This window comes from Hemitrygon akajei, chromosome 22, assembly GCF_048418815.1.
Source record: "Hemitrygon akajei chromosome 22, sHemAka1.3, whole genome shotgun sequence".
In the NCBI taxonomy this organism is placed as follows: domain Eukaryota; kingdom Metazoa; phylum Chordata; class Chondrichthyes; order Myliobatiformes; family Dasyatidae; genus Hemitrygon; species Hemitrygon akajei.
Window position 1 is genome coordinate 48,084,618 of NC_133145.1, and position 14,119 is coordinate 48,098,736.

Consider the following 14,119-nt stretch of genomic DNA (forward strand, 5'->3'; position numbering starts at 1 on the left):
ATCATCAGGAAGCAGTTGCATTGTTTTGCAAGGAGATGGATAGCAATTTTGGTGCACTGATAAAACCCCAATTGCACTTACACCTCCCAAGGACAGCTATAACCTCCATATCAATGGATTTGGCATGAAATAAGAAATAGTGAGGCATCTGAAAAGAAATGGATCCATCAGGCAGATGCAGCATAGATTCAGCAAAGGCAGGTCCTATTTGACGGACTTACTGGGTTTTTTTTTTAGGATATAATGAACGCAGTGGACAGAGGAGAACAGATAGATGTTATTTACTTGGATTTCCAGAAGCTGTTCAATAAGGTGCAGCATAAAAGACTTATCCATAAGATAAGTATGCATAGAATTGGGGGTGATGTATAGAGGATAGAGGATTGGTTAACTAATAGAAAACAGAGAGTTGATATATACAGGTGTTACTCTGGTTGGCAATCAGTTTGCCATAGAGGTTGTTGCTGGGCCTGCAACTGTTCACAATATACATTAGTGATCTGGACGAGGGGACTGAGAGTAGTGTATCTAAGTTTGCTGGGGAAAGCAAATTGAGTGGAAAAGCAAATTGTGCAGAAGATGCAGAGAGACTGCAGAGGGATATAGATAGGTTAAGTGAGTGGGCAAGGGTCTGGCAGATGGAGTAGAATGTTGATAAATCCGAAGTCATCCACTTTGGAAGGAAAAATGGAAGAGCAGATTATTATTTAGATGGTAAAAATACTGCAGTTTGCTGCTGTGCAGAGGGACTTGGGAGTGCTTGTGCATGAATCGCAAAAGGTTGGTTTGCAGGTGCAGCAGGCTATCAAGAAGGTAAATGGAATGGTGGCCTGCACTGCTAGAAGGATTGAATTTAAGAGCAGGGAGGTTTTGTTGCAACTGTACAGGGTACTGGTGAGGCCACACCTGGAGTACTGCGTGCATTTCTGGTCTCCTTACTTGAGGCAGGATATACTGGCTTTGGAGGCAGTACAGAGGAGGTTCACCAGGTTGATTCCAGAGATGGGCGGGGTGGGGAGGTGGTTAGACTATGAGGACTGAGACTGTACTCGCTGGAATTCAGAAGAATGAGAGGAGATATTATAGAAACATATAAAATTATGAAAGGGATAGATAAGATAGAGACAGGAAAGTTGTTTCCACTGGTAGGTGAGACTAGAACTAGGGGACATAGCCTCAAGATTCGGGGGAGTAGATTTAGTATGGAGATGAGGAGAAACTGCTTTTCCTAGAGAGTGGTGAATCTGTGGAATTCTCTGCCCAATGAAGCAGTCGAGGCTACCTCAGTAAATATATTTAAGACGAGGTTTGATAGATTTTTGCATAGTAGGGTTATGGAGAAAAGGCAGGTAGGTGGAGATGAATCCATGGACAGATCAGCCATTATCTTATCGAATGGCGAAGCAGGTTCGTTGGGCCAGATGGCCTACTCCTCCTCCCATTTCTTATGTTCTTATGTAACACTTGCAACATCATTGAATTGAGAGGCTGGGTATCCTGTGGGAAGTAACTCACCTCCTAACAGGACAAGACCACCTCAACATCAGTAAACGTGAAATCAGGAGTGTGGTAGAACTCTCTCCACTTGCCTGGATCACTGCAGTTCCAACAATTCTCAAGAAGCTCACAGGCACCCAGGATAAAGCAGCCTAGTTAATCAACAATCCATCAACTATTTTTAACATCACTCTTTCCACTTTTGGTGCATAGGGGCTGCACTATGTTCCACAGGCAAATACAATGCCGTTATTTCCCCAGGCAAGTAGTGACAAAATGAGTATTTTAATAGATTCTCCAACAAGTTACACATCTTTCTAATTTGGACCCATATTGCCTGTCCTTCATCATTCCTGGGTCTGAGAATTTCAACCCCCGTCACTGTATAGATCAACAGCACCTTCTTAAAGGAAATAAGGGGTCAGAAATAGCATTGTTGCCCATATCTCAAAAATGAATTAAAGATAATGCACACAACTTGCAGTTAACTACTAAACTAGTCTGAACAAAATTGGTAAATCAATCAAAGATAATTGAATTTTTAATAGTAAGTATCATTTATTATCAAATGTATTCAAGTTTCAGAAGTTAATAATTGCAGTAGATTAAAAACATGTTTTACTTCCACTGCTTGCATCTTTTATCGCAATTGGGTGATCCCATTTTTCTTTCCGAGTTAACTGTTTCTGTACTGAATTCATTTTAATTCAGATTTCCTGCTTTATATTCCCTGATTCAAACTGCATAGCTCAGACAGGTTTCTTCATGGCCTGTTTAGTCTGCTTAAACTCTACAACGTGCATCAAGTGTTGGATTTGGGAAGGTCTCTGTTCAAAAGCTGTAATGAAGGTAGCTAAAGGGGAGGTGAATAGCAGATATTGTTTGTCTGCAACTGTCTACAAAATTCTTTCCTTTGTTTGAGGGAGAATGCCATAAGGGAAGGGGATAATCTTCTCTTCTCTCTGGTCTTCTGAACTACAGTGGATGCAAGCCTGAGCTCTCCAATCTTTCAGCACCATCTTCCTTTCTGAAGTATAAGTAAATCTTCTTCCAACATCTCAGCAACTTTTCTTAAATAAGGAGAATATTACTGTATCTCGCTATATATAGACTTTTGCACAGCACTGTTTTTATATATATATTGTGTGTGTGTGTGTGTGTGTATGTTACCAGTTCTTTTCTGCATTATCTCTGCTATTATCCTTTGTATATATATATATCCTTTGAATGTCGATGTGTACGTTGAAAGATTTATTGAGTTTAAAGCTATTTTCATCAGCTTTCACATGAATTATTTCTGCAGATTATGTTAGTTCCAATCTTGGAGTGAGATCATGCAAGTGAGAATTCCAAATGTTTTCTCTTCAGGGTTCATCCATCCAAAGCATGTGGTCCATTTCGATATTACAGATCAGTTTGGGATATTGTTCCAGAAGTTATTGCAAGACTTCCGTGGAAGGCACAGAGCTTTTTTATCTACATTAAGTCCGAAGCCTTCTTGTTGATGTTGATCACTATTTTAAGGTAAGAATAGCAGCAAATGATCAAAAATTAGGATTGAGAAACAAGGCGAACAGTTTGGCATTTAAATGTTAAATAGAATAAAGTTCAAAGTTCAAGGTAAGTTTATTATTAATTTGCTTACATATACATATGTTACCATATACTGAACTACACTGAGAATCATTTTCTTGCAGGCATTCACAGTAAATCAATGAAACACAATAGAATCAATGAACAACTGCACACAAAGATGGACAGCAATTGCGCAAAAGACAACAAATTGTGCAAATACAAAAAAAAAGAAAAATCCAAATAATAATAATAAATACCTAAGTGACAAATATTGAAATCAAGGGTTGTCGAGTCCTTGAAAGTGAGTCAGTAGGTTGCGGAATTAGTTCCGTGTTGGGGTGAGTGAAGTTATCCATGCTAGGTTCGGGAACCTGAGAATTGGGTAATAGCTGTTTCTGAATCTGGTGGTGCAGGACCTAAGGCTCCTTTACCTCCATCCTGATGGCTTTAGCAAGAGAAGAGCATGGCCTGGATGGTGGGGGTAATTGATGACGGATGTTGCTTTCCTACAATAGTGTTCCTTGTAGTTGTGCTCAATGGTGGGAGGGTTTAATGAGTGGTCTAAAAGAGAATTATGACTCCCCTACTTTGGGATAATAGGGTGCAATAATAATAATAATGGTGATATATTTAATAAGACCAGAAGACATAGGTACACAATTAGGCCACTCGGCCCATTGAGCCTGTTCTGCCATTGCATCATGGTTGATTAATTATCCCTCTCAACAGCATTCTCCTGCTTTCACTCCATAATCTTTGATGCCCTGACTCATAAAGAACATTTCAAATTCTTCTTTAAATATATTCAATGACTTGGTCTCCACAGCCGTCTGACGCAATAAATACCACAGATTCACCACCCTCTGGCCAAAGCAACTCCTCCTCACCTCTGTTCTAGATGGATGTCCCTCTATTCTGAGGTTGTGCCCTCTAGTCCTAGACTTGGCCACTGTAAGAAACATCTTCTCCAGATCCACCCTGTGCAGGCCTTTCAATATTCAATAAGTTTAAATGAGATCGCCCCTTATTTTTCTAACCTCCAGTGAGTACAGGCTAGGAGACATCAAATGCTCCAGATACATTAACCCTTTCATTCTTGTGAATCTCCTCTGGACCCTCTCCAATGACAGCACATCTTTTCTTTGATAATGTGCCCTAAACTGCTCATAGTACTCCCAAGTGTGGCTTCAGCATCACATCCTTACTCTTATAGTCCAGTCCTCTTGAAATAGATGCCAACATTGCATTTGCCTTCCTTACCATTGACTCAACTTGCAAGTTAAACCTTGGGAAATCCTGCACAAAAATCCCAAGTCTCTTTGCGCCCCATTTAGAAAATAGTCTATGCCTTTATACGTTTTACCAAAGTGCAGGACCATAAACTTCCCTACACTATATTCCATCTGCCACTTTTTGCCCTATCTCCCAATCTAAGTCATTTTGCAGGCTTCCTGCTTCCTCAGTGATACCTGCCCCTTCACCTATTTTTGTAGCATCTGCAAAATTTGCCACAAAGCCATCAATTCCATCATCCAAATCACTGACAGATATAACACAAAAAGAAGCGGTCCCAATACCAACCCCTGCGGAACCATTAGTCCCAGGCAGCCAAACAGAATAGGCCTCCTTTACCCCACTCAGATAATCTTCTACCCATGCTAGAGTCTTTCTGTAATACTATGGGCTCTTGTTAAGCAGCCTCATGTGTGGCATCTTGTCAAAGGCCTTCTGAAAATCCAAATAAACGACATGCACTGACTCTCCTTTGTCTATCCTGATTTTTATTCCTGCAAAGGATCCCAACAGAATTGTCAGGGAAGAATTTTCCTTGGGGAAACAGTGCTGACTTTGGCCTACTTTTTCATGCACCACCAAGTACTCTGAAACCTCACCTTTAATAATGGACTCCAACACCTTGTCAACCACCAGTCAACTAACTGGCCTATAACTTCCTCCATTCTGCCTCCCTCCCTTCTTAATAAGTGGAGTGACATTTACAATTTTCCTGTTGTCAGGAACCATTCCAGAATCTAGAATTCTTGCAAGATCATTGCTAATACCTCCACAATCTCTTCAGCTACCTCTCTCATAATCCTGAGCTGGAGTCCATCTGGTCCAGGTGACTTATCTAACTTCAGACGTTACACCTTCCTAAGCGTCTTCCCCTTAGTAATAGCAATAACACTCAGCTCTGCCCTTTGCGTTCTCGAATTTCTGGCATACTGCTAGTGTCTTTCACAGTGAGGACTGACGCAAAATACTTACTCATTTTGTCTGCCATTTCTTTGTTGCCCCATTACTGCCTCTCCAACATCATTTTCCAGCAGTCTGGTATCCATTCTCACCTCTCTTTTACTCTTTAAATACCTGAAAAATCTTTAGGTATCCTTTTTTTATATAAACGGCCGGCTTACATTCATATTTTACCTTTTCTCCCCTTATGGCTTTTTTTGGTTGCCTTCTGTTGGTTTTTAAAAGTTTCTCAATCCTCTAACTTCCAACTGATTTTGCTATAATGTATGCCCTCTTTCTGCTTTTATGCTGTCCTTGACCTACCTTATTTAAAGCTCATAGTAAATTTGTTATCAACCCTGAGGTTCGTTTTCTTGCAACACACTTAATGAATCCAATAACCATAACAGAATCATAGAAGGACTGCACCCAATGGGGTGGACAACTAGTGTGCAAAAGAAAACTAACTGTGCAAATTACTACTTTAAAAATAATAATTAATAAATAGATAGATAGATAAATAAATAAATAGATGTGCAATATATATTGAGAACATGAGATGAAGAATCCTCGAAAGCCAGTGCACAGGTTATGAGAATATTTCAATGATGGGGCGGGTGAAGATGAGTGAGGGTCCGCAAGTGAGGAAATTGAGGATCCAATTGCACAAGGTGGTATTAAGGCCCAAGTCTTGAACCTTATTAATTAATTTTGAGGGGGTGATAATATCGAATTCCAAGCTGTAGCCACAATTCCAGCCACAGTCACATCATATTCCCTTGAGAATACTTTTTTTTATCTTTGGGGTGTATCTATCCTGTACCTTCAGAATTCTCCCCAGAAACTCCAGCCAACGCTGTTCTACCATCATCTCTGCTGGTGTCCCCTTCCAATCAACTTTGTCCACTCCTCTGAAATTCCCTTATTCCACTCTAAAATAATGATACATCTGACTTTATCTTCTCTTTCTTAAACTGCAGGGTCAATTGTATTATATTATGATCACTGTCTCCCAAGGGTTGTTACACTCGGATGTTACACTTGTAACTATGATCTTCTTTCAGGCTCAAAACGATTCAGTGATGCCTATGATGTCATACCTGCCAATCTCTAACTGCACTGCATGATCATTTACCCTATCCTGTATATTGTGTGCATTTAAATGTCACCCTTTTCGATCTTCAACCCATCCCACTGAGGGCAATTTTACCCTATCGTAAGCCTGTTCCTCCTCACAGTCTCACTATACACTGTATCAACTTGTATACCAACTACTCCATCCTCAGTCCTATCACTCCGGTTCCCATCCCCTGCAAAATTAGTTTAAACCCTCACCAACCTAGCAAACCTGCTGGCAAGGATATTGGTCCCCATTGGGTTTAGGTGTAACCTGTCCTCTTTGCACAGGTTATATCTTCTCCAGAAGAGATCCCAATGATCCTGAAATCTGAAACCCTGCCCCCTGCACCAATTCCTCAGCCATTCATTCATCTGTATTATCATCCCATTCCTGCCCAGACTAAAACACATGACGACAGAAGTAATCTAGAGATTATTACCTTATAGGTCCTGTTCTTCAGCCTTTTCCCTAACTCCCTATATACACTGCACAGGATAGCTTCTCCCTTTCAAACAAGGTGGTGTTCATAAGTTCGTGGTTTATTCAGGAAACCCGATGGCAGACAGGAAGAAGCTGTTCCTAAAATATTGTTTGTGGGTCTTCAGGTTCCTGTACTTCCTTCCTGATGGTAGTAATAGGAAGAGGACATATCCCAGATGGTGAGAGTCTTTAATGATGGATGTCGCCTTCTTGAGGTACCACCTCTTAAAGATGTCCTCAGTGGCGGGGACGGTTGTGCCCCTGATGGAGATGGCTGAGTCTACAGCCCTCTGGAGCATCTTGTGATCCTGTGTGTTAGAGCCTCTGTACTAGGCTGTGATGCAGCCCGTCAGAATGCTCTCCACTCTACATTGTAGTAATTTCAAAAACCTTTGGTCACCTACCAAGTTTCCACAAACTCCTAATGTTTGTTCAAACTCCTAGAGCCACTTGTGTGCCTTCTACATGATTGAATCAGAATGTTGGGCCCAGGCTACATCCTCTGGGATGTTAATGCCCAGGAATTTGAAGCTGCTCACCCTTCCCACCACTGATCAGGACTGGAGGAGACAGGGTACGCCTGACTCCACCTTCATGAATTACACAGTCAATTCCTTGGTCTTGCTGATCCTGAGCATGAGGTTCTGGTTGCAAAAACCGTTCCCCAGCTGATCTATTTCACTGCTGCATGCCTCCTATTCACCATCTGAAATTCTGTTAACAGTGATACCATCGGTGAATTAATAGTCCTAACCAGACACTTATGAGTTAGGGAGAGTAGAGCAGTGGGCTAGGCATACTTCCTCAAGGTGCACCTATGTTGATTGTCAGTGAGAAGTAGTTGTTTTTCCCGATCTGCATTGACTGTCGTCTCTTGATAAGGAAGTCGAGGAGCCAGTTACAGGGTGGTACAGAAGCTTACAGATTTGCCTAGAGGTTTCTAGCAAAAGAAAACTGCACAAATTAGTGTGAATTATTTGTTATGAACGTTAGGACACAAAAGAAATAATGAACTTGCAGAATATTGCTTGCATGAACCATTGGCTAAGAATTAAGTTTAGATTACAGCATTCTTTTATCATTTAAGTTTATCATTTGGTAGCTTTGCTCATGGACAAACCAGATGTAGAAATTAAAGGAACATAATAATTGTGAAATGAAGAATGACCAAGCTCCATTTAGTTCACCTTTTATTCTAATTATTTCTATTGCTGTTGGGGTAGGCAACAATGTCACTGTATCTTTTACAATTATTTGCTTATCATAGAGAAAAGATGGTGCAAATCTTTTAAAACAAAGGTGATTGCAATTAAATTATTGATAGCACCTGCCACAATTGTTTATTTGTGAGATGATGAATCCTTTTAAAATAGAAATGTGTATGGTTTTTATTTTTAAATAAAGTGCAGATGTGGAAATTGAAAACAGTGTCACTATTGTTATATACTTCCCATGTTTTCTGTGAGCAAGAAGTGAATTGATCCTGTAGCTTTCAATACCCTCTTCTTCAAGAAATTTATTTGAATGATATAATGATATATTGAAATGTCAGTCTTCAAACCCTTTGCTTTTATATATATATATATATATATATATATATAAAATTATATATATAATATTATATATATATATATATATATATATTTCTCAATGTTTATGGTTGGTATATAGAGTATTTTTCCCTCAATCTCAGGTCCTCTACCAGAGGCCTGGGAGCTTGAGGGTTTGGCGCAGTGTCCTTGATGTTCCTAGTAATGTGGTCTTCTGGACTGAGATCTCAGATGTTGTTCCTGGTATCTGTTGGAGTCGCTCTCCCAGTCCAGGTGTCACAGCTCCAAGTGCTCCTATCACCACTGAGATTACTCCGGCTTTAACCTTCCACATCCTTTCTATCTGGTCTTTCAAGCCCTGGTATTTCTCCAGCTTCTCATATTCGTTCTTCCTGATGTTACTGTCATTCTGGATTGCCACAACTATTGCTTTCCTCTGTTCCTTGTCCAGTATCACTATATCTGGTTGGTTGGCCAGTACCTGTTTATCTGTCTGCCTTTGGAAGTTCCACAGGATCTTAGTCAGTCATTCTCCACTACCTTCTCGGGTGTTTCCCTATTGGACTTACCAATATATACACAGTATATTAAAGCTAATAACATTCTTAGGCATTACATGTGAATAATAATAATAATAATATATTTATTGTACATAAACAATGTAATCGTAGTTCTCAAATTCTTTCTTGTTAACAGTATGGTACTGACAACATGTGTAGTGTTGGTTCGAGCTAACAGAAGGGCTATTACCCTGCTGAAGTGGCATTTAAGTCTGGTAAGTGCAGAAGTTGTGCTCCAATCATATGCTGCATTATTGCTCTCCTTATTTGAGAAAGTATGTGAATGAATTAGAAGTAGATCAGAGATGCTTTTAAATGCCAGATCTGCTGCATTAAATATCCTGCATGTTTTATTTTACTATGAACATCTTTAGTAAAAAGTACTTGCACGAACACAGAGGATACAAAACCTTTAATGTTATTTCAAATATTCATTAATTGTGAACTATTTGTTTCTCTAGGCAAGACAAGATAAGCAGTATTTGGTGAAAAAACTATCCACACGATCTCAGCATCAAAGACGTATTAATTTTCAAGACAGTTCTTGCAACAGCGCTCAAGGTATCAACAGCTGCACGTGAACCTTATCACAGTGGAATTCTTTTAAGGACCAAATCTCTTACTAACCTGTTGTGAGCAAAAATGAGAGAAGGAAAAAAATTGCTCTGTCATTCCTTATTCCTTAAAGAATAATGATGTTTGCCTGATACACATCTACCTTTGCTGAGAAGTTAGCCTTGCATATTCTATGCATCATTAAGCACAATGTATTTCCTTTGTTATTCTTGTTTATGTGGTATTTTGTTAATAGAGTTGGATAGCAACAAAATAGGGAGAAGCAGGATTTTAAAAATAAATCCAGAATAGTATGTGTGACAACAGAAGTTCATGAAAAGTGTTTCTGAAACCTTGTTTTGGATATGAAATGGAGTTGTACAGTACAGAAAGTTTGAAAGAGTTCAGAGAAAATTTCCAAGGGTTTTGCAGGGAATGGAGGACCTGAGTTATAGGGAAAGGTTGCATGGGTTAGGTTAGGAATTTATTCTCTGGAATTCAGGAGAATGAGGGGAGATCTTATAGGGGTGGACAACATTATGAGGCGTACAGATCGTGTCAGGAAATGTAGGCCTGACCCAACTGCAGAGCAGCGGAAACAATTTAGCGGTGAGCAAACACTTTAAGAATAAACTGCAAATTAACAAGCCACAAGGGGCCACAAAACAAGAGAGAACGGATACTTAACATGCCTCCAGCAACTAGGTAACTGATAGCGAGGAACAACTGGTTGTGCCTCGCTGGTTTGATGGGTGAACAAGGACTGTGGATCAGAGCTCGGTTTGAATAGGCTGCACGTAATGAGTTGGAAATGAATGGCAGATGACTCCTGTTAGCTAGCTGGAGACTGGGAGGTGCCTGCCTGTGCAGGCCCGGTAGATAGGGCGCATGCATGCTGGCTTTTTCCTCTCAAGCTGGGTGAAGCCTGAACTACAGATCATAGATTTAAAGTGAAACACAAAATAATTAAAGGGAAACTGTGGTGAACTACATATACCTGTCTGGACATGCCCCTCTGCTAACTGCTCCTGTGGCTCCTCCCACAGACCCCAGTATAAAGGCGATTGGAGGCACTGCTCCTCCCTCGGTCTCCAGGATGTTGTGTGGTGGTCTCCTGCTGCTAATCGTGGTCTCTTGCAGCTAATAAAAGCCTATTGTTCACCTCCCGTCTCCGAGAGTTATTGATGGTGCATCAGAAATGTCATCACTCAAAGGGTGTTTAGAGTGTGGAACGAGCTGCCAGTGGAAGTGGTAGATGGGTGCGCAATTGTAGCATTTAAGAGAAGTTTAGCTAAGTACATGGATGAAAGGGGTTTGGGACAGGTATAGGTAGTAGATCGGGGGAATGGACAAGATGGGCCAAAGGGCCTGTTTTTGTGCTGTAGTACCCTGTGACTCTAAATGGGCCCTTTGGTGCATCACATCAATGCTGACCATTTTACCCATCTACACAAGTCACATTTACCTGCATTAGGGCCGTATCCTTAAATACCTTTTGCTGGGGAGGTTCATCTTGCTCAACTTCTTTCAATCGGAATTGAATATTTGGGGATCTACTGTCGTATTGTTCTCTATTTCTGCCCCAGCTGTCAAGTACATACAGCGTCAAAACCAAATCTCCCCCTATCCCTTTTCATTTATCAGATTCTGCTGTATAGTTTTGCTTTTGTTTTATGGAGTATGAATTTTATTATGTAAAATAAGTATTTCATTTTTATATACATTTAGAGCAGGGGGTCCCAACCTGGGGTCCATGGCATAAAAAAGGTTAGGAACCCCTGATTTAGAACATTATTTTAAATAGTTGTCAATTTTTTCATGTTTTAAGTGATTGGCTTCCTGAAATATAATCATGCTTTCTGATTTTCCGAGAATTGTTTCTTAAGAATTAAAGGTTTTAAATCTGTAAGTTAATATATGAAGGTGTCTTGTTAAAAGAGGTCTGGAATATCCATGGTCTCTCCAAAGCTATTTTATAGTTAAAGGGTTTCTTTTGAATTGTACTCACTGAAGTCATATCCTGAAAAGAATTGAAATAAATAGCACCACAAACGAAATGGTGGAGGAGCTCTGTAAGTCAGGTAACTAATGTCCTGAGAAAGGGCCTCGGCCCAAAACGTCGACTGTTTATTCCTTTCTATAGATGCTGCCTGACTTGCTGAGTTCCTCTAGTATTTTGTGTACATTGCTCAAGATTTCCAGCATCTGCAGAACCTCTTGTGTTATTGAAATAAATAACTAGATGATTTCATTTTTTTAATAGAAACAGAGAATTCTGAAGCCACTCATTAAGTCAGGCACAATATCTGTACAATGGGGTGTGTGAACATTTCAACTAATTTGTCATTAATAATGGAAGACAATAGAACCTGTTAAAGTGACCAATGTGAAAGGGGAGGGTGAAAGACCCACGGACAAGAAAAGGATTGCTGAAGCCCAACAACAACTTGTTGCTGGCAAACAAAACAAGGAATACATCTTAAATGCTTTATTAATAACACTTTTTCTGATAAACTCTCACTGCAGAGTCGCAGGCCGAAGCAAGAGAAGGCAAGGCAGAGTCGAGGAGCGAGCAGGTGTGAGGCAGAGACGAAGCAGGTTTGAAGCCAGTCCACCAAAACTGAGAGCGAGGAAAGACCTGAGGCTTGGTCGATCTAATTGCCAGGCTGATTTGGAAAAGTCTGGTATGGGCCGAAACCAGGCGGCAGGGTCCAGGCCTAAAGCATATCGAAGTGACAGGGCCCAGGTCCCTGAGCGAGGAACAAACCAGTGCTCGGACGATTTAAACAGCAAAAAGTTTTGCTTGCTGCTCCGTGATGTTTATTCGGCTCTGCGCTGAATGAAGGCCATGGCCTGCTCCAGCTGCTCTGGGCTTCGTGCCTGTAGACTCACTCACATTCTGAATGCTACTTGCTTACTTTTATAGTTTGCACAATTTATTTTTCTCTCTGAACACTGGGCTTCTGACAGTCCTCATTTTTTATGTGTCCTTTTGGGCATCTTTGTTTTGTGGCTGCCTGTAAGGAGGCAAATCTCAAGGTTGTATAATGTATGCTTACTTTGATAATAAATGTACTTTTGACCTTTGAACTTTTGAAGTGGTTAGGTTGAGAAAAACCATACACCTTGTGTCACTGAGCAGAGGAAGGCATGATTAGTGCAGAAAGGTGCTTTGATCTAGAGGCCTGAGTAAATAGAGTTGGAAGGTGTAACAACCCTAGTTAAGGCAAAGCAGGATTAGTAGTCAATATAGTTGACATGGAACATCAGAGCCCAAGAACAGGTCTTTTGACCCACCATTGTCAGTGCTGAATTATGCCAAATTAAACATTAATTTATCTGCCTACACATGATCCATATCTCTCTTTTCTCCTAGCCTGTCTAAATGCTAGTATCGTGTCTACTTGCACCAACACTCCTAGCAGCAAGTTCCAAACACATGCCACTCTGTAAAAAAACTTAACCTGCCCATCTCTTTTCTGCTTTACCCAAGCAAAATTTGAGTAAAGTGGTTATAACATCCGTTAGTATGTTTGGATATGGCCCAAGTGTCTAGTGAGAGAGAGAGAGAGAGAGAGACAGTGAAGCGGGTCAATAGTTCACAGGCTTTAATGCAAATAGAGTTAGAGGGAAAAGAAAACAATAAACACAAGGCCAAACAGGGCCAATAACTATTACTCTCAAATGGAAAACGAAGCCTACACTGCGACTGAGAATAATAACTAAATATAGAACAAATACCGTTAGTCTTCAGTTGAATTGACAGTCCAATTTCTCAGGCAAGGCCGAATGCAAGCAGGCAGCGAAATGTTGCTGTGTTTGCTCAAGTCTCGACAAGCACTACAGTGAAGAGAATGGAGTTAAATACTGTCCCAATGAAATAATAATTAGCCGATACGTGCATATACACGAGCGCAATTGCCATATCTGTTGCGCTGCCAAATCCGTGGTTGTGACAACATCTCACATGAATGGTCACAACGGCCAAAATTATGGGATTAACTATGGGGTGGCTTGTCACATTTCCCCAAAATAATTGAAAAGCTATACCTAATCAATGGACTTGGATGACTATGGTGTGATAGCCATTTGCCTTTTTGTACGGATTGTAATTCATCTTCAGGGCCCTGCTTCGGTTTCAGGTTTTAACTTTTATTGCAATTGTCAGCCTCACTCTATGTACATTCACATCTCACTTCATAACTTAATCTGAAATAGAATGAACGAAAGCTTCTCCTGCCAGGGTGAGAGTGAGTTATCAAACCAGTACCCCTCCAGGATGAGTTGGCTGATAAATGATGATAAATTTGAAGCATTAATTAATTTTCTCTCTCTACCAATCCAGCTAAACCCTTTGAGGACTTACAGCAGTTTCTGTTTTAATCTAAGGGTTTGATTTCCAGTAGCTACAATATTTTTGCTTTTCAATATCAAATAGATAAACAAAGAGAAAATGGAGAGGCTTGGCATTTTCTCCCAGGAGCAGAGGAGATTAAGAGGGGTCATAATTGAGATATATAAAGTTATGAAGGGTATAGATAAGGTAGAAT

The 14,119-nt window shown here is 40.3% G+C and overlaps 1 protein-coding gene across 1 annotated transcript in view; it reads left to right on the plus strand.

Moving 5' to 3' along the window:
• Positions 1-12,659, plus strand: part of LOC140714716 (transmembrane channel-like protein 7) — a 55,569-nt gene extending 42,910 nt beyond the window's left edge. Inside the window, exons 14-17 of the mRNA XM_073026214.1 lie at positions 2,866-3,021; positions 9,151-9,229; positions 9,476-9,575; positions 12,096-12,659. Of these exons, the coding sequence (XP_072882315.1) occupies positions 2,866-3,021; positions 9,151-9,229; positions 9,476-9,575; positions 12,096-12,151 (391 nt within the window). The 3' untranslated portion in view covers positions 12,152-12,659. The remainder of the gene's footprint in view (positions 1-2,865; positions 3,022-9,150; positions 9,230-9,475; positions 9,576-12,095) is intronic.
• The last annotated feature ends 1,460 nt before the right edge of the window (positions 12,660-14,119 follow it).